This window comes from Manis javanica, chromosome 1 (genome assembly GCF_040802235.1).
Source record: "Manis javanica isolate MJ-LG chromosome 1, MJ_LKY, whole genome shotgun sequence".
NCBI classification, from domain to species: domain Eukaryota; kingdom Metazoa; phylum Chordata; class Mammalia; order Pholidota; family Manidae; genus Manis; species Manis javanica.
Genome location: NC_133156.1, coordinates 234,814,087 through 234,835,132, shown reverse-complemented (window position 1 = coordinate 234,835,132; position 21,046 = coordinate 234,814,087). Strand labels below are relative to the sequence as shown.

At 51.2% G+C, this 21,046-nt stretch overlaps 1 protein-coding gene and 1 long non-coding RNA gene across 2 annotated transcripts; both read left to right on the top strand.

The window, feature by feature from the left end:
* Positions 1-2,440: 2,440 nt before the first annotated feature.
* LOC140850513 (uncharacterized) lies at positions 2,441-9,210 on the top strand. The gene is made up of 3 exons (XR_012133462.1): positions 2,441-2,534; positions 5,877-5,991; positions 6,328-9,210. It is a non-coding gene; the product is annotated as an uncharacterized lncRNA (long non-coding RNA).
* Positions 9,211-14,922: 5,712 nt separating this feature from the next.
* Positions 14,923-18,448, top strand: KCNF1 (potassium voltage-gated channel modifier subfamily F member 1). The gene has a single exon (XM_017677719.3). The coding sequence runs from the start codon at positions 16,640-16,642 to the stop codon at positions 18,122-18,124; it is 1,485 nt and encodes a 494-aa protein (XP_017533208.2). The 5' UTR covers positions 14,923-16,639; the 3' UTR covers positions 18,125-18,448.
* Positions 18,449-21,046: the final 2,598 nt, after the last annotated feature.

Below are 21,046 nucleotides of genomic sequence, written 5' to 3'. Positions count from 1 at the left end.
GTAGTTAACACCTGTTAAGGCAAATGGCTGGGACAGGAGGGGGATTCCACCGTCATCACCAAACCAGTCTTCAAGAAGTCTCCAAGCTAGGGAGAACATTTCCAACGTGGAGGGATCAAAAAGCCATCTTTTAAAATGAAGAGGCAGGTGGTGTTAATCTGGGCTAATGCCTCTGAATTTACAGGTTTAATGTCAGCAAGCATGCTGACAGAAACTGGCTTGATAATGGACCTAAAGGAACACACATTAATGCCAAATCTGGACGAAGAAAATGGCCGGGAGCATGGCTTTATTTTGCTGCCCTTGGTTTAGGAGAACCTTCTGTGGGTAGAAGTGTAATTCAAGAAGTACCTTTAACAGTTACTTTTATCTGCATAGCTATTTCGTACAAAGCAAAACAAGGGAAAGATTACCTCTGAAGCTCTGTTTATGATGGATTATATTAGGGAGCTCTGGAGTCAATTATATACCCAGTGGGAAATGAGTTGCTGAGAAGGTTATGGTGTCATGGGGTATATTGTACATGTCACCAGGGTTTTTGTTTCAGTTTTGAATGATGCTGAAGTTAGTCATACACAGGTAGGTTGAATGGCCATAACGATAACAATGAGCAATGGGCAGTACCTTTTGGGTTTTGAGAATTTTCACATTCTTCATCTCCTATGTATCTTACAACATCTGTGTGATATCATTTCTACTCTGATATGTCTGGTTTATAGACTTACATACTGACTCAGAGTTAGGACTCCAACATATGTTTTGGTGAGGGGCACAATTTGACCCATAAGACACTACAAATAGTGAGGTCTATGGTGCCACCGGTGGTCTTATAAGCTGTCGTACTTTGGAGCATAATACAGCTGTGCAGCCACACCTTGCAACCCAGTCTGAGGACATGGAGAAAAATGAGGTCCACATCTCTGGTTCTGTCATCAAAGATGGGAACTGTAAGATGATGTCCCAGATTCTGCGCCCATGTTGTGCTTGGCTATTAGTGCTTATCATTTGAGGGCTTTAGCTCTTGAGGAATAAGCTTTGTTTTAGCTTAGATTCTTTAGAATACAGAGCCTGCAGCAAAACTTTTTGGGGAGGGAGGGAGATGTTGCCATTCCAGGGAAGCAAGGATGAGGGGGAAAGGAAGGGAGACAAGAAAGGAGGGAACAAGAATACAAAGTGATGCAGGACCAGGCCAGCCATAGCTCCTAAGAAAAGGGGAGCTGATTTCAGTGTGGCTCCATGTCCCTGGAGAAGCCACATGAACCCTGCATCGGAACAATCCATTGGTGTTGGGGCTTTTAGGGAGGGCAAGGAATTCATCTGCCAGCCCCTCCCAGTCTCGTTTCTCTCATGGTTAAACTTCACCTCTGTGGGTACTAATACCTCTACAGTGCTGGGTTGTGCCATTGAGCCCTAGAGGTAGCCGCCGGGATAACCAGAACTACGCACTGTGCTCTGTGAGCGTGGAAGTGGTGGGAGGAGCCAGGTGGGTCTGGCTGTGGTCGTGGTGGGCTCAGGCAGTGACTGGGGTGGAAGACATGGCCGGACAGTTTGATTTGGGGCTTGCTGCACTTGTAGGCTGCACTGTTGCACACTGCCAGCCAAGAATCTGTAGGGCCCAGGCTACCTACCCAGGGAAGCTGTGGCAGAGGCTTTAGCCCTACAAATGGCCAGAGCTGGAGGCTGGGCAAGTCTGCAAGGGCAGGCCTGGACCGACTCAGTCTCTAAATGTCTTGACTCTATTTTGGAAACCCTTCTGCGGGTTGTTAACACCTCTCTGCCATTAATCTGTGCATTGTGAAAGTGTGAAGTTGATCTCAGGGGTTACTGGAAGCATGGGCTGCCAGGTGTGGGTTCAGGCCTGCCATTCCCTGCTGCTTAGCTCCTGGTAAGCGCTGGATGGAAACCACCCCCTTGCGCGGACCTCCTGGGGCCTGCATCAAGTTTCTCACGGGACAGTCTCGGCCAAGCTAGTGCTTGCCAGTCCTTAAACTTGGGCATAGATGAGCGCTTTTAAAGCCCTAAGAGGAAACAGCCATGGCGCACCTTCCTTTCTGATTCCAAAGCCCGATGAAGTGAGTCTTCCGCAAAAAGGGCAGGGGCCAGGCAACTCCTCAGCTCCATGGAGGACCTCAAATGCACCACCCTGGGGACCTGCCAGCAAGGGCTGTGGCCACGGCTGTCCGCTCCTTTCTGGGCCTGCTGCAGCTACAGAGGGTGGCTTCAGCAGAGGGCATGCCCTTCTCAGGATCACCCACTTTCAATAACTGACCAAGGTGGGGACTCAGAGTCTGGCCATCCTGCCCAGTCCCAGCCTGACCTCTCCCTCCACCCTTTCCTCGGGTTTGCAGGTGACTATCCAGAGCTGACCTCTAGCACAGGGAGGCCTCCTCCAGCCTCTGCCGTCAGAGAACCCAACAGGCACCACGCCCCTCACAGGTCCTCTTCCCTGTCCTGGACATGCCAGTTGTGGAAGGGGCCATGGCCTCGAGCAGCTCTTTGGAAAAGTGTGTTGGCCATGACAGCAGTGCAGACAGGTAGGTGGGGTCTCTGGATGGGGAGGAGGTGGCCTGCCAGGCAGAATGCTGTCCAGAGGGAGTGCCAGTCTATCATGCTTCTGGCAGCAGGCAGGCCTGGCTGGAGATGCCAGCATCCTGGGGCAGAGGCCTCTCAGAGGCATGGGAGTGGGTGGGCCAGCTCTAGGAAGGATGGGGCGCAGGGCCTCCATTTCCAGATGGAGTGGGGTTTAAGTGCCCCACTGAGGCAAAGGATGTGAACTTTGGGAGTTTTCTCAGCACTCTGGAACTTGGCTGCCACCAGCCCATAGAGCACCCTTACCCGATGAGCAGAAGACCCCGCCTGTCCCCCCACTCCCTGATGGACCCATCCTGTGGGCACATGGCTTGGTGTGCAGAGGGCCCTTTTGGACGAAGAAAATGTCTGGAAGCATGGCTTGGCAAGGGGAGTGTGGCTTTCAGTGACCATTCAGCTCCTCTGCCAGGAGCCTTGGTTCTCACGGAATGAAAAATGGTGCCCAGGAGACTGTAGTCAGAATCCCAGCCAAACCCGGCCTTGGAGGCGACTGGAGCAGAGAGATACATGGTGTCTCTGGTGGCCCTGACTGTGGCCCACACAGCCCTCCTGGCACTCCCACTGTCACCTGCAAACTGAATGACAGCACATGTCCACGGCTCCTCCTGGGTTACGGCTGAGGCTGCATCCCCACCAGGACGCTCACGCTGGCTTATAACATGCACATTTTAGAGATCGGGGAGAAGCTCAGAGAGGGTGGGGTGAGGGCTGCTCCTCCTCAGCTGGCAGCCCCAGGCTAACTCATTCCGGTGTGGAGCACTTTACCATCAGTGTTTCAGAGTAAAGGAGGTCATGCTGGTTCATCCAGTCTAACTATACTGGCGAGACATCTTCGGTTCAGGGTGGTTTTGTGTCGCCCGATTTCACACAGCTGCTCAGTGAAGGTGCCACACCCGGAGCCAGGTCTCTGCCTGCCCAGGCTGCTGCCTTCCCGTCTGTTTCCCGTGCCACCCTCCTGGTGATTCTCTCAGGAGAATGTGCAGAGAAGCCTAGACTTGTTCTTCATTGTGGAGCATCTCCCACATTCTTTCTATGTACGCCCATCTCCCCTATCTACAAAATCCTCAAAATTGGAGCCTATGGCATCTAGCCATCCATCATCCATCTGTCCTCCACCTACCTATCCATCCATCCACACATCCCTCCATCCATCTTTCGGTCCATCCATGTATCATCTATTCATCCAGCCATCCATCCATCCCTCGTCCATCCATCCATCTACCTATCCATTTATCTATCCAAATGACTGTCCATCCATCATCCATCCATCTCTCCATGCATCCATCCATTCACTCCTCAAACATTTGCCAGGTCCTGCCCTGGGTGCTGAAGACACAAAGACAAAAATGAATGCCCTCAAAAAGATCACTGTTTGGAGAAGGAGACAAACCCTCATGTAATCAACAATTGCCACCTAGAGGTCAGCAAGGGACAGGGAATGTAGCACAGGCACCATATATCTTAGGGATCCGGAAAAGGTCTCTGGAGATGGGCTCAGGTTTTCAGGTAGAAGGAGAATCAGCCAGGCACGGGGTGGAAGCATTCAGGAAGAATGTGCTGGCAAAGAAGGGGAACCAGGGACTGGGACTCTACCCAGCTTGGGAGCCAAGGCTCAGTGGGGCCTTGAAAGCAACACTGAGGGCCTTGAACTTGACCCAGGGGGCAGAAGGGAGCCATCAAAGTTTTCTGAGTAGGGGTGTCAACCAAAGACTTGAATTTTAAAAAACCACCTTGGCGAGTGGAAGATTACCCACAGCACCTGGCCTGGGTGGCTGGGAGATGGGACTCCTTTCATTTAGATGGGGCCCCAGGAATGGTCTGCAGGGGATGGGGATGGATTTGATTTTGGACATGTAGAATTTGCAGCCAGGGTCCTCTCCTCAGGAGAGCAGCAATGTGCCCACAAACATCTCCATCTGCATCTCAGGCCGTTTTCTCGTCCTTAAGCAAAGTGACTTGCCTGCTCACTGCCTCCCCGCTCCAGGAAGTCTGGTGGGCTGTACAGAGCCCAGAGGCTTTCCGTAAGTGGGAGTGTGCAGATTATTTGTAGGCACATCTATAGGAATAAATATAGGCCTATATATATAAATATATATGTATTTTGTTTTGTTTTGTCTTTTTTGGCCTTCTCGTCGTCTGCTCTGTCTGCTGTTTCCCCACACACATGACTGGCAATATTTGGTGTAATATATAGACACACATGGATGCTTTTGTGGAGTTGAGATCTGTATAATGTTTGCTTGAAAGTGGTTTTTGTTAAGTCCTGGCTGGGTGTGGGCCAGGGAGAGACATCGGCCGACAGGGCACTTAACGGGGCATGACTTAGAGGGAAAGGACTTTGCACCCACATCCCTCCCAGCTGCACCCTGCTTAGGGACCAATGTCCTGTGCTCTGAGCCCTGCAGTCCCCAGGAGTGTTGCCTGGGACAAGTGCCCCTTGCTGCCCACCCCAGGCCCACATCAGAGGGACAGCTGTGTCCTCTCGCAGGAGATCTTTGTCCAGACCCCCATCTGCCACAGACTCTGCTGTCCACACTGCCCTTCCTGGACCTTCCAGCCACACCTCCACACTTGTTTTTCCCGCCTGCTCCCACACAGCATCTTCCCCAGTTGGCCTTCTCGTGACCCTGGCCCTACACACCAGGATTGAGCTTCTCCTTCCTGCTGTGGCCGGAGGGGCCTTCGGTGAATACACTGAATCCAAATCAGGGACAACTTTGCTGATTCTTCAACTTGATCAGTGAGAGCTGTGTTCTTTGCCACTGGCAGCCCCGGGCTGGAGCTGTGGGGTAAATTGATCAGGAATTATTTCTTGGCTACTGGATATCACTGCTTGGAGACTTTCTTATCTTTCCAGATGCTTCTAGTGGGCTGTCGCTTTCTGTATTCTACCTGTCTAGGCCTCAGGGTCACTCCCATCCCACCCAGTAAAACCTGGTCCAGGATCACCTGCGGGCTATCAGGATGGTGGCCGGGCTCCAACCGGCCCCAGTGGCTGTCTGTGCCTAGCTGTGGCCAACGCGTCCAAGAGAAGGAAGCACAGGACCCAGTTGGCTTCCATCTTCTGCTATGCTTCCTGTCTTTCTGCTTCTTCTCCTAACACAGCTTAGGAAGAATTTTAAAGAGAATTTGGCTTCTCCAGATCTGCAAAACTCTAGATTCCTGGGTCCCTGGTGCTTAGGACAGCGGTCTAATTTTGCTAAGAAATCAGAGACCTCTCTTAGCAAAGTTAAATTACTGCTTTCAGATGAGTCCCGCTCAGCTCGTGGCTTATTTCCTTCTTGCAGGACCGCACAGAAGGCTGCAAAAAGCAGCCAGCTCACCTCAACACCTGACATGCCCCTTTGAGGCCCCCAGCACCACAGCCTTAGTCGACAAGATCTGGATCCCAAGGAACCCCAGGTAGCTACTAAACACCTGATTTACAATCGCAAACCAAGAATGCTAACATATCAACCCCGGATCCAGGCCACTCACCAGCTTCAATTCAACCAAATGCAGATTTTTAAAGTTCTGTTGTCATGATTATATTTCCTTGCACAACATTTGGTAATGGCGATGCTGAAAGTTGCAACCCAAAGTGGTTCTAACAATAAAGGAGCCTATTGTCTCCTATTGGACCAGAAAATTCAGATGTAGACCTGGCTCCAGGATCACTATGATCCAGTATTTCAGCGATGAAAGGACATTTGTGTCTGTCTCTCTACTCTGTCTTTGACCATGTCTGTTTCATTTGAGGGCTGGCTCCCCCCATTCATTGCAAGATGAATGCCACCAGCTTCCAGAGAAACATGCTTCAGTGATGGTATCCAGAAGGAAGAGGGCTTCTCTCGCCTCAGCAACCAGACAACAATCTTTTGCTAGACTTCAGAGCAACTCGGGTCCTGTGCAGCGCTCATCACACGGCCCGGGAAATAGTCTGAGTGGTTTGAGGCTCACCATGCACCTTCCCCGAAATTAATAATGGAGTTGAGAGACATACATGTCAAGGGGGTGATGCCAGTGGCTCAGACTGGTTGTGACCCCCTTTGAACTGGAGGTGGGCCCTCCTATCCAGCCCGGATAGCTGCTACATGCTGGAGGGAGGTGGAATGAAAGTTGGAAAGACGCAGTGAGCAACGCTCTGTCAGTACACTTACATAGACCCTGGGGCAAAATATGGACGTGAGTGTCTCCCCCATACCTAACCTCTTCCTGCTTCCTTTCCTGCCTGACTGTTAGCACGTTTTTACAGACAGTGATTTACAGACTGATACATTGGTGCTGGGAAGCAAACAAGTTTCTATCTTATTGCTTAGGTCCCATTTCAATTCCAATATTATAAAAGTATTGATATGAGAGCAATCTGGTATCAACTGAATCTGACAGCTATATGACAGCAACTCTTCACATCAGAGTTCACAATGTGCTTCTTTTATTGCTCCAAATAATTGTCTGATGTGGGTCAGATGAACATTATCTCTATTGTGTAGAACAGGCAACTGAGACTCAAGGAGACAAAGTGACTTCTCCAAGGTCACACAGCGAGGACACAGCAGAAGTGGGACTCAAAGCTGTTTTCTGACTGGAGATCCAACCTGCCTGGAAAGGTATTGGCTTCTTGTCTTGGTGTGGAATGACTTCACCATCAGGAGGTAGAAAAAGGCCTCTTTCCTTCCTGAGAGCATTCACGTTGGACCTCCCTGCGTGGCATGAACTCCCCATCCCTGGAGCTGAGACCCAGGGCCTGCTTGGAAGTATACAGTGGATGGAAGGTGACTTAAATGCTCTGAGTTTCCTTCTAGTTCTGAGGTTCTGGGTCCAAACTCTGGAAGCCTGGCACCTCCCTGGGTCCATCTATACACCTGGGAGGTCCTACTGGATTGCCACAACCGTAGGAGGAAGAGCCTCCTGTTCCCCAGAGGGCTGCGTTTGCAGCTCGTGGTGTGGCTGAGGCACGGCAGCTCCCAAGGGCACTTAAACCATATACATCTGATGCCTGGATGCTGATTTGGAGGAAGGCACTGAGCTCATGACATCATAATTATTTGGTTCTCTTGCACTGAAACATCCCACAACCGACAGTAATTACCAAGTCCTGCCTGAAATGACATTTTCTTCAAAACATGCAAAGATGTTCTGAATTTTCTCTTAATTTCCATCTACCTTCCCTGCCTCTCTCTGCCCCACCTCCCACTCTGCTCATGGTTTGGGTGCAGCCCACCCCACTTTCCACTTCCCCCACTGTGCCCTTTCTCTCCTCATTTGACCCCATAACACCCCTCCTGACTTCCCATTCTCTGGCCAGGAGCAAATATGGAGCTGGGGGCACCAAGGGACAAGGAGCTATCAAATGCTTCTGGGTGGCTTCTGGGTGGGGGGCCGTGCAGAGCTGTGAAGGTATGTTAAATGTCATGGGCTCAGCCAACATGACCCCCCTGGCCCTTCGTTGAATCCGTGGGATGTAAGGAGGTGCCGCTGTCTCCATGCCTCAGGCTCCCTTTTCCCTGTGATGTGCTCAAGACTGGATTTCCTAAACGGCAGCTGATCTTCAGTAGAAAACACTGGACTTGGACATACCAACTCACTTAGATTTGTTTTAAAATCGTTAACTATTCACTTTTAAAAATAAATAATTTTTAGAGCAGTTTTAGGTTTGCAGCTAAATTGAGTAGAAGTCTAGAGTTGTCATGCCCCCTACCCCTGTGCTACACGTGCACAGCCTCCCCTGCTCCCAGTGTACCCACCAGAGTGGTCTATTTGTTACAATTGATGAACCTACACAACACATTATATTCTCAAAGCTCACAGTTTACATTAGGGTTCACTCTTGGTGTTGTACATTCAGTGGGTTTGGACAAATGTATAATAACATGTAGTAACCATTACAGCAGCACACGGAAGAGACTCACTGCCCTAAGGAAACCTCTGAGCTCTGCTGATTCATCTTTCCCCCCGCAACCCCTGATCTTACTATCTCCATGGTTTTGCCTTTTCCAGAATGTCGTGTGGCTGAGCAAACAGGAGTAGCCTCTATATATTGGCTTCTTTTACTTAGTAATACACACTTAAGTTCCTCCATGTCTTCTCATGGCTTGATAGTTCATTTCTTTTTAGTGCTAAATAATATTTCATTATCTGCATGTACCCTAGTTTATCCATTCACTTACTGAAGGACTTCTTGGTTGCTTCTAAGCTTTGGCAATTGTGAGTAAAGCCATATATTCATAAATACATCTATGTACAGGTTTTGGTGGGGACGTAAGTTTTCAGCTCCCTGGGGTTAATGCCAAGGAGCAGGACTGCTGAATCATATATTAAGAGTATATTTTGCATCAGCAATACGTTACCTACTTCATAGGGTTGTATAAAAAATAAAAGAGATCATGAATAAAAAAAAAAGAAGATGTGGTACATATACACAATGGAATATTATTCAGCCATAAGAAGAAAACAAATCCTACCATTTGGAACAACATGGATGGAGCTAGAGGGTATTATGCTCAGTGAAATAAACTAGGGGGAGAAAGACAAGTATCACATGATTTCACTCTTCTGTGGAGCATAAGAACAAAGAAAAAACTGAAGGAACAAAACAGACTCACAGAACCCAAGAAAGGACTAACAGTTACCAAAGGGAAAGGGACAGGGGAGGGTGGGTGGGAAGGGAGGGAGAAGGGGATTAAGAGGTATTATGATCAGTGCACATAATATGGGGGGGCACAGGAAGGCAAGTAGTGACTCTATAGCATTTTACTGCGCTGACGGACAGTGACTGTAATGGGGTGTGGGGGGGGATTTGATAATGCCAGGAATCTATTAACCACAGTGTTGCTCATGTAATTGTATATTAATGATACTGTAATAAAAAATTAAAAAAAGGAAAAAAAAAGAGTATGTTTTGCTTTGTAAGAAACTGACAAACCATCTTCCACAATGGCTGTGCTATTCTGCCTTCCTACCAGCAATGAATGAGAGTTCCTGTTGCTCCACATCCTCACCAGCATCTGCTGTCATCAGTTTTAGATTTTAACCATTCTATTAGGTGTGGTATCCCCTTTTAATTTGTGTGATTTTAATTTGGAATTCCCTAATGACATAAGATGTTGAACATCTTTTCTTATTCTTAGTTACCATCTGTATATTTTTCTAAATGAGGGGTCTGTTCAGGTCTTCTGCCCATTTTTTTATCGGATTGTTCATTTTCTTATTTTTGAGTTTTAAGAGTTCTCTGTATATTTTGGGTAACAGTCCTCTATCATAGGTGTCTTTTACAAACATTTTTTCCCAGTTAGTGTCTTATCTTCTAATTCTGTTGACATTGTCTTTCACAGAGCAGAAGTTTTCAATGGTGATGAAAGCCCAGCTTATCAGTGACCTCTCTCATGGATTGTGCCTTTGGTGTTGTATCTAAAAGTCACTGCCGTACCCAGGGTCCCCTAGGTTTTCTCCTGTGTCATCTTCCAGGAGTTTGATCGTTTTAAGTTTTACATTTAGGGCTATGGTCTATTTTGAGTTACTTTTTGCAAAGGGTGTAAAATCTGTGTCCGGATTCTTTTTTTTTTTTTTAATATGTGGATATCTAGTTGTTTCAGCACCATTTGTTGAAAAGACAATCTTTGCCCCGTTGTATTGCCTTTATTCCTTTGTCAAAGATCAGTTGGCTATATTTATGTGGGTCTATTTCTGGACTCTTTACTCTATCCCATTTATCTATTTGCTATTTTTTGCCACTACCACGCTCTCTTAATTACTGTGGCTTTACAGTAAGTGCCAGCCCTCTGGCTTTGTTCCTCTCCTTCAATACTGAGTAAGCTACTCAGTGTCTTTTGCAGCTCTAAATGAAATTCACAATCAGTTTGTCAATATCCATAAAATAACTTGCTGGGATTTTGATTGGGATTGCAATGAATTTATAGATCAAGTTGGGAAGAACTGTCATCTTGACAAAATGAATCTTCCTATCAATGACCATTTTAGTTCTCTGATTTCTTTCATCAGAGTTTTGTAGCTTTCCTCACATAAATCTTGTATGAATTTTGTCAGATTTGTACCAAGTGTTTATTATTATCATTTGGTGCTAATGTAAATAGCAATGTAACAGTGTGTGCTTGAGTTAATGAAAAGGGAAATTCCTCTGGCTGGGCCTGGCCTAATCAGGTAACCTCTGAGACTAGGACTAGGCCTTTGCTGAAATCAGAGAGGTTCTGCTGTTGGCCTTAAAGAAAACGAAGCCTCTATGAGTTCTATAGTTGCAAGGAAATGAATTCTGCCACACAAGCAGGGAAGAGGGTCCTGAGCCTCAGACAAGACCCCAGCACCAGCCACGGCCCACTGCATCCTTGTGAGACCTAAGCAGTGGAGCAGCGAAGCCCTTGGCCAGACTCCTACCACAGAGAGATGATGAGATAACAAATGTTTGTCATTTTCAGCTGCTGAGTTTGTGGTAATTCATTATATAGTAAGAGAGAACTAAAAATATAGCACTGACCTCTGGGGACTCGGAAGTGGGGGATGCAAGCATAGGGCTTTCACATTTTTAAAATTCTTACAAAGAATGTATGTTAATTTTGCAATCAAAGAGAAGCAAAACATGAAAGGACTTGTTTTTAAAAGAGTTTTCTTCTCCTTCTACACTCCCAGTGTGCTTTACAAGCCAGCTGAAACTCAGACAGCATCACCCCCGCCTCTCCAGTGACCGCTGTGTGCCAAACTGGAGGGACCTGAGGGGTGGCGGTCTCCCTTTGTTTTCTAACTGTGCTTTTCTTTCCCTATGAAAGTCAATGCAACTTAATCTGTTCAGGGCAGCTGCATGTGTCCAACGCCTCTGACATCTTTGTATGCATCTAGGATGTGCAGCGGCCCTGTCACATGCTCAGTCCTCCCACCCACCACTGGATGAGTCACAGCTGAACAGAGTCAGGGAGGCGGAGGTGTGCGGACGCCAAGGAACATGCCATGTGGGACTGGCATCCAGGGCGTCAAAGTCCCTTCTTCCTTCCTCCTGTGGCCTTCACGTTTTCAGCATCTCATAATTCATAAAGCCTGTTCACATTTGTTACTTTATTTGTTCCTATAAGATCTTGTACTCAGGGAGGAAAAGTCACTAGCTCCATTTTGCAGATGGAAAAACTGAGACATCGGAAATAAAAAAAGCAGCTCAGCAGCTGGGGCAAAATAATGGGTTTCCTGAGGCTTCTGCTTTACCTCATTCTCCCTTCACCCCCGCTCTCCACCCAGCACCCCCTCCCACCCAGCCTGCTCCTGCACTTGATTTCCAGGGACTGTTTGTTCAGACAGGAGTAGGTGGGCAGAGCCTTCAGATCAATCAGTTCTTCAGGGCCCCAGGGACAGCTTGCTGTGCTGATAAGGACACAGCAAATAATGACATGTAAATTTTCGATGGAGTATAGCACTTAATGAAAGGTATTATTAAATTCAGCAAAACACAAAGAAAATTTAACTGAACAGAACTGATTATTCCATAAAAAGGGAATAGATTACAGCTTGCATCACTCGTTGTCTAGACAAATCACTTAGATACATGTGTGCTGGTTTTAATTAGCACCATGGAAATTAAGCATTCCGTAGCCCAAAATGTTATTGTTCAACAAATAAAAAAATACATATTTAATAAAGAAAAATACAGCACAAACAATCACTCCCCATAATGCCTAAATAGACTGTGGGTTTTTTTTCCTTTCCCTATTTAAATGAAAAGCCCACATGAGTCAAAATTGCTGCTGCTTCTTGTGTCTAGTAAAAGGTTTTGTGCTCCCCCATCCTGCATGATGTCAGGAAAGGTACAATTCTAACGGAAGTCATATACAGGACTGAATATACCACAGCAAGAAACTTTTCCATTTTTAGCCAAAGGTCTAGACTTTTTTCCTGGTTTAATCCTTCAGGAGATTCTCAATAGATCTAAACTCCTGGCTCAAGTTTCTATGCATCAGTGACCTTCAATGAGAAGGCAGCAAATAGATTTTTTTTTTAAACCTATGGTATCCCAGGCTAAACCTTCACAAAATCCAGACAGGGCCTAGGGGCCCTAGGCTAAAGGGCCTGTGTCCAGAGCCTTGGAGGAGGGGGAGGGCAAGGGAGGACCCGGCAGATGTGGGGGAACAGGGAGGATGTCCTAGTCTGCTCCGGCCGCCATAACAAAATGCTTCCGGCCCCTGCAAGTCCAAGATCAGGGTCCTGTTAGGGCTTCCGATGAGGACTCTCTCCCTGTCCTGCAGACGCTGCCTTCTGGCTGCATCCTCACAAGGTCTTTCCTCTTTGTGTTCAGAGAAGGAGATCTCTAGTATCTTTTCTTAAAAGGACAGTGATCTTATTCCATTAGGGCTTCATGTCATTTGATCTCAATGATCTCTTTAAAGCCTCCATCTCCAAAAACAGTTGCACTGGGATTCAGGCTTCAACGTATGAATTTGGGGTTGGGGATCAATTCGGTCTGTAGCAGAGGAGGTGGTATGGGCCTGGGGGAGGGCACTGGGTGGGAAGGAATCAGCAGGCCTGGCCTGCATGCTCTGCTCTGGCCATGTGTGCAGAGAGGCCCGGGAGGGAGAATGAGTCTTGCTCGGATGAGAAGAGAAGGCATGTCAGTAGCCAAGATCTGAGGTTTGTGAGGGTCTGAGCAGGACGCTAGGAGGCTGGAGCATGGGACTTGCAGGCTGTGCGGGGCCAGTGTGTGCAGCCTTTGGCTCTCATCTGTCCAGGATGCTGGGGCTGCCCCTCCCCGGAGCGGGATTTATGGGCCTGCCTTGCATCCTCCCTCCTCTGCTTTCTGGCTTCAGATTGCTCTCTGGCCTCCAGGGGTAGTCTTCCACTTCCCGGCTCTTGGCTACCAGCCCTGCAACTTCAAGTCCCTCCCCGGCCTTGACCTGTGGTTTACAGATGTCTCTCTCACGCTCCTCTTGTCAGCGGGCACCTGCTTTGCTGCAGGCTGTGTAGGGACATTTTCTCTGCTGTATTTTGCATCTGCTACTCCCATTTTCATCATGTCTGACAAACTCTGATGTTTTTTATTCTATACCATCTCAATAAAAATGCTGTTTAACACTGACTAAATTGATTGTACAACCAACTATTGAGTGGTGACCTGAGGCCCATTGACAATTATAGTCTAATTCCACAATTATTCAAGTCCACAATTAACTTACAGTCCAGACTCCTCACTGGGCCTCCTAGACTCTGTGTGGTCTCTTTCCATCTTCACACATTGGTCCCCGGGCCTACCCCCAAGCCACGAGCCTCCTCCACACAGGCTGCCCTCTTCCAGGAAAGGCAGGCCTACCAGGTGAGGTCCTCAGCACACGCTCTGTCTAGCATGTGCTCTTGCAGAGGCCTGAGTGTCCAGTGTTGGTAGGCCAGTGAGATAGCTGCAAGGACCTGGGCCCCCATGGTGCCTTGGACCCAGTGACCATACCAAGGGGTGGCTGAGGGGGCTCTCCCTGCCTGAGGGATTGCACACACCCAAGTGCACACCTAAGCCAAGCAAACACTTAAGCAAACTTCTAAGCAAATGCAGCCTGTCCTTCCAAGCTCCTCGCCCTTTCTTCCTTGCCTGTGGGCCACCCCTCAGCGCCGTCTATAGGGAAGTTCAGGAACCAGCATTCCTTGCACGTACGTCTCCTGTTACACTGATCACAGAAAACTGTAATTACATTTGCACCTCAATAAATATTTGAATAAACGATCAAATCAACGCATAAAATAAGCCTATTAAGCCTAGCTTAAGATTCAGTTTGAACTTAACTCCGTAGATACTAGGGAGCAACTGAAGACAACTGGGAAGGGACGTATCATGGGTAAGGACTGAATATGGAGTGGACGGAGAAGGTGGCAGGCTGCACTATGTTGCAGAGAAGACTCAGCCTTAGAGCCAGGAGGGCCTCGGGTCAAATCCCAGCTCACCACTACCAGCTGTGTGGCAAGGACGCAGGAGGCGAAGAGTGTGGGCCATGACAGCAGGCCGCTGGGGTTCAGACTCCAAATCTGCCACTTGCTGGCTGAGTGATCTTGGCGGGTTACCTGACATCTTGTTTCCTTAGAGAGATGCTGTGCAGATAAAATGAGGAAACTGCAAAGCATTCAGAAAGCACATGGCTTGTGGTATACTTATAATTAGTGTTATTATTATACAACCTCTCAGAGTCTTGATGTCTTACTCTGTAATAAAATGTTATAGGTTCATTTTAAATGGGAAGCAAATAAAATTTGTCAAAAGAAGTTTCACCAAACAATACTTTGTGTGATGTATTCCAATATATTCAGTTTATACTCTCATTAAGGAAATAAAAGTACTGTCAGTGACCCAGAAAATGGATTTCATGATCCATTAAAAGATAGAAACTTAAAACACCTAGCCTACAGAATATATTTTTAAAAGACTATTTTTTCAGAGCAGTTTTAAATTCACAGTAAAATCGAACAGTAACTACAGAGTTCCCGCATTCCCCCTGCTTGCCCCACACTCAGCTTCTCCCACTGTCAGTATCTGCCATCAGGATGGCACATTTGTTGCAATCGATGGACCTACATGGACACATCATTATCCAGAGTCCAGAGTCCAAAGTCTGGTGTTCACGCTTGTACTGTACATTCTACGGGCTCGCACTAATGTACAATAACACATAACCGCGTTACAGTATCAGAATAATTTCACTGTGCTAAAATCCTCCGGGCTCTGCCAGGTCATCCCTCTCTTTACAATACTGATTTAACACAGTGTCCAGGTCACAGATGACGCTCAGCAATGTACAGCATACCCGCGGCTGCTGCTGTGTCCCGCCTGTGAGCTGTGGCCACAGGCTGGAAGGGTGTGTGTGTGGGGGGGATGCTTGTTCAGGAAGGACAGGCAGAACTTGGGGAGAGTGGGAATGGAGAGGAAAGAGCCTAGGGGACTCAAGGGCTCTGGAAGCTAGAGGTGGCGGTATGGGACTGCAGAGAAATAGGAAGTGCTGGACAGCAGGGACTTGAACGCAGAATGTCCACCTGCCTAACAGGGTGGGGCAACCATCAGGGCCAGTGGGAAAGCTCTGCTCTAAGAGGCCGCCAAGCTGGGCTCCACTGCCATTTCACCGCGCGACCTGGGGCAAGTCCCTTTTCTCCTATGGGTACTGGAGTGCATATCCTCGGTGTGACGTTGAGAAAGTGCCGCCCACAGCCGGGCAGCTTTCAGGAGAGGCAAGAGCCCTTATGGACCAGGCAAGGACCCACAAGGGACGGCGGCCGCAGGAGCAGCCTCTGAAGGGGCTTTACTGGGTACGTTTTCTTTAAGAGCAACAGGCGGCGTTCTCAACGCAGCCCAGAGAACAACTTTCCAGCCTGAGCCGGCCTGCCGCTTTAAAGCCCGGGGTCCTGGCCCCTCGGTGCCCCGCTGCGCCGAGGGGAGGGGGTGGACAGGCGGTCGCGCGGTGGCGGCAGCTGTGCCGGTGCGCCCAAGGGTTAAACCCGTTCCCCTGCAGCTGCCGCGCGTGCCTTGCAGAATTTCACCAGAAGAGGGTACAGTTTGAGAAGCTCTTGACGTCAGGCTGGAATTCCTATTGTGTTTAGAACCGGCTTGGGCAAAGCAAGCTCAAGTTCGCTCTCCGCACGCCTCCGCGGACTGTGCGGGTCCGGCGGCGCCGGGACAGGTCCCGCGCTGGGGGCGCACGCGGGGACCCGCGCGACTCCGAGCCTTGCGCGCCGCTGCCTGCGCGCCTCGGGGCGGAGGACCGTGCCTGCGCCCACTGGGGGACCCACTCCTGCAGCAGGAGGAGCTGAAGCGGCGGATCGCGGCGCCCCGGAGCGCGGGTGAGTGCCCAGCAAGGCCGGTGTCCCGTGCAGCCCCCAGCCGGCGCGCCCCGGCGCCCGGATGCCAGCCGCGAGCCCGGAGGCCGGGTGCATGCCTCCCCCGCAGCGCCCCCCAGCCGGCTGCTGCCCGCTGTGACCGTCCTTCCAGGCGGGCGAGCGCCGGCAGGGCTTCCCCGAGGGCCGAGCACCAGTGGGACCCGCCGGCCCGCCGGCGGCGGCGGCGGCGGCGGCGGGGAGCGGAGACAAGGCTGCGCGGGCACCCGCCGGGAGAATGGACGGGGCCGAGGAGCGCAGCCTCCCGGAGCCGGGCAGCCAGGGCTCCCGGGCCGGCGATGACATAGAGATCGTGGTCAACGTGGGGGGCGTACGGCAGGTGCTGTACGGAGACCTGCTCAGCCGGTACCCCGAGACGCGACTGGCGGAGCTCATGAACTGCTTGGCGGGGGGGTACGACACCATCTTCTCCCTGTGCGACGACTACGACCCCGGGAAGCGCGAGTTCTACTTCGACAGGGACCCGGACGCGTTCAAGTGTGTCATTGAGGTGTACTATTTCGGGGAGGTCCACATGAAGAAGGGGATCTGCCCCATCTGCTTCAAGAACGAGATGGACTTCTGGAAGGTGGACCTCAAGTTCCTGGACGACTGCTGCAAGAGTCACCTGAGCGAGAAGCGCGAGGAGCTGGAGGAGATCGCGCGCCGCGTGCAGCTCATCCTGGACGACCTGGGCGTGGACGCCGCCGAGGGCCGCTGGCGGCGCTGTCAGAAGTGCGTCTGGAAGTTCCTGGAGAAGCCCGAGTCGTCATGCCCGGCGCGGGTGGTGGCCGTGTTGTCCTTCCTGCTCATCCTCATCTCGTCGGTGGTCATGTGCATGGGCACCATCCCCGAGCTGCAGGTGCTGGACGCCGAGGGCAACCGCGTGGAGCACCCCACGCTGGAGAACGTGGAGACGGCGTGCATCGGCTGGTTCACGCTGGAGTACCTGCTGCGCCTCTTCTCCTCGCCCAACAAGCTGCACTTCGCCTTGTCCTTCATGAACATCGTGGACGTGCTGGCCATCCTGCCCTTCTATGTGAGCCTCACGCTCACGCACCTGGGCGCCCGCATGATGGAGCTGACCAAAGTGCAGCAGGCGGTGCAGGCTCTGCGGATCATGCGCATCGCCCGCATCTTCAAGCTGGCGCGCCACTCCTCAGGCCTGCAGACCCTCACCTATGCCCTCAAGCGAAGCTTTAAGGAACTGGGGCTATTGCTTATGTATCTGGCTGTGGGCATCTTTGTCTTCTCTGCCCTGGGCTACACCATGGAGCAGAGCCACCCTGAAACCCTGTTTAAGAGCATCCCCCAGTCCTTCTGGTGGGCCATCATCACCATGACCACGGTGGGCTATGGCGACATCTACCCCAAGACCACGCTGGGCAAGCTCAATGCAGCCATCAGTTTCCTGTGTGGGGTCATTGCCATCGCCCTGCCCATCCACCCCATCATCAACAACTTCGTCAGGTACTACAACAAGCAGCGGGTCCTGGAGACGGCTGCCAAGCACGAGCTGGAGCTGATGGAGCTCAACTCCACTGGTTCAGGTGAGGGCGAGGCAGGGGGCTCCCGCAGCGACCTGGACAACCTCCCGCCAGAGCCCTCTGGGAAGGAGGGGCTGAGCTGGGGCAGCCGCCTGAAGATCTCCCACAGTGACACCTTCATCCCCCTCCTGACTGAGGAGAAGCACCATAGGACCAGGCTCCAGAGTTGCAAGTAAGGAGCGCCTCCTGGGCACAGGTGGACTTGGCCCACGGATGGATGGATGGACGGACGGGCGTGACAGACCTGTCATTACGGCTCTGGAGGGGCTGTCCTCTGTCCCCCCAATGCTTTCCTGAACAGAACTCTGAAGGCCCTCCAAGGGCACCTTTGATGAGGCTGGGGAAGACCCCTTTCTGCTGCTGGCTGCCCAGAAGCCAGGGGGCAGGTAGGCAAGAGTCATGGGTAGCATGGAGTGAAGGAGGCCACGGTCAGGATGACAGGAGCCCTCACCCAGTTCTGTGTCTCTCTCAATAAAGCCTCCGGCTCTGTGTGCCCACAGTGTTGTAGGCTCTGTCACTGGCTCGCTGTCTCCCACCCCTGCTCCCACCCGCCTGATGAGGCTCGGGAACACCCCCATGCCTGGCTACCAGGTAGGTGTGCAGCCCGAGGGGGCTATTTTTAGTTGAGAGCTAATTAAACAAGGGCTCATACACGGGGTTCAGCGCCAAGTTGCTTGCTACATTCCAGAAGGCTCTGTGTGGGATACTCTTTCCTTCTGTTTCCTTCTGAGGAAAAGCTTGCTCCCCGGAGGGGTGAGTTCACAGAGCTGGGAACACCGGGCAGCATGGCTGCCGTTATTTATCATCTGGGTGAGGCCTTTTTCACAGCCCTTCCATTCCTTCCGGTAACCCAATGAGATAGGCCTCCCCATTTTACAGATGGGGAAACTGAGGCCCCAGGTCACACAGAGTAGGGATGCAGTCCCAGGTCTGAGGATCCCTAAGGGCATGCATTTTCTCTGGTATCTGGTGGCTCTGGGATAGAGGCATGTGACTGGGTGCACGGGGGTTCTGCAGACCCGGAGAGGTGATGAGATTCCTTGGTGGCCATGTCTGTCCTCCAGCTCTCCATCCTCCTAGGACCAGTACCTCTGAGGTATCAGCTGAGTGTGCAAATCTAAGCAGGCCCCAGGGGGCCCACTGCCAGCCTGGTCTGAGACCCTGAGGGGAATAGAGACAGACAGACCTGGGTTTGAAGCCCAGGGGATGAGGAGATCTCTGAGATGCCTTAGAGCTGAACACTTTTCTCTGGTGGCCCTTCCCCACCATTCCCTTAACTACCTTTGTGGCCTCTTGTCTGTCAATTAACCTCTCTGATCCTCATTCTGATAATTTATTAAGTGGGGATATTATAATCACCCTGGAGAATCGTGGTGCTCTGCGCACTGCTGGCACACAGTAGCTGCTCAGTAAGTGGCAGCCATTTCTGTCAGTGTGCTGGGGGTGGGCTGAGTTGTGCAGCTGCCCACTCGGGCCTCCACAGGTCTGGGCTGCCTGTGCAGATAGGGGAGTGCTGGGGGCAGGGCACTGTCACAGCACTCTTAGCCAAAGGCACTCCCCTTGGCATAGAGTTGGTCCCAGCAGGCGCCTCTCTCTGGCTTTCCACCTTCCAGGAACCCTGGAGTGCCTTTCCTTCCTTGCTGAGGCAGCTCTGCCCAGGGAGGAGCTGGGGGCGGTGGGACTAGGTGAGGGAGTTGGGGAGGTGGTCCCCAGTCTACACCATCCTGGCAGGTCTTTCCCTTCTCTGGGTCCTGATTTTTCCATATGTGTACAGGATGATTTCTTGGGGCCCTTCCCAGTATTTCCAAGCCTAGGGCTGTGGGCGTGTTGCACTGGGGACTTGAGGGGGGAGGCTGCCATGCGGCAGGGGCCTCTGAGGAAAGGCCTTGGAGAGTCAGGGCATCACTGTGGGCTGCAAGGCCCCGAGCCAGTGTTGTGTGCTTTCCCTGACACCTTTCTCCAGGGAAATACCAGAGCAGGTGACCGTGGAAGGCAGAGCAGGTAGGTGGGGCGGTGGGACTGGGTGAGGGGTCAGGGGCTGGGGAGACGGGTGTGTGGGGAGGGTCCTGGTCTGTGCATGCCTGGCTCAGTGGGGCCTGCTGAAGGGAGGGGTGCCCCTCTTTGTCCCCCTGCCCGATGAGTCCTTGGGAAGCCCTGTGCCTGTGCAGGTCAGAGGGAGAGGAAGTGCAGGGTTGGGGAGAGGCCAGGAGGTCTCTGATCAGGGGGTATCTTCCCTGCTGTTCCCGGAGGGCTGGGGAAGAGGGTGTTCATAACAACAAAAGCATCGTGGGGCCCATCGCATCCACTGCAAGGCAGAGACTGAGTCCCAAGAGGATAAGCAATTCCTTTGAGATCCTTTATGAATTAGGATTGGACGGGTCCGGGTCCTGGAGGAGCTCACACTGTGACAAATAATCCATGTGGTGACATGCTTTATTGTGGAGGAATGACCAGGGGGCCCTGGGAGCCAGAGCAAGAGCTGGCTGACTATGGCCCAGGGGCCACACGTGGCGTGCCACCAGTGTTGGTGCACTCTATGAGCTAAGAACAGTTTTTACATTTTTAAATGGTTAAAAAAAAAATCAAAGGAAGAATAACATTTTTTGACACATGAAAAGTACCAGAAATTTCAATAAAGTCTTACTGGACTGGAGTTCCTCCCACTGCTCACAGGTGGTCTCTGGCTGTCCTCCACCACAGGGGCAGAGTCGAGTCACTGTGAAGGAGGTCCCAGGGCCCTTAGAGCCTGACACATTTACCACCTCGCCCCTTACAGCAAAGCGTGCCAACCCGGGGCCGTAGGACATGAGATCTCACTGGGCCTTGAGGAGAGAGGAGGCAGCAAGGGCATCACTGGCCCCTTGAACACCACAAGCAGGCGCGAGAATGTGGGGCCCACTTCAGAGAGGGTGAGACCTGTGTCCCTCTCAGTGTGCCTGGGGCCACAGCCCCCCACTTTCTTTCCTACCAAGAACCCCGGACTCCTGGTTTCCTAATCAGGTTCTCTGCAGTCTCGGCTTCTGCCCTGGGAATTGACCTCTCTCCCTCCGTTCCTGACTTCGTGTCCTCAGGCTTTTTAAACCTCCCCATCCTGGGAC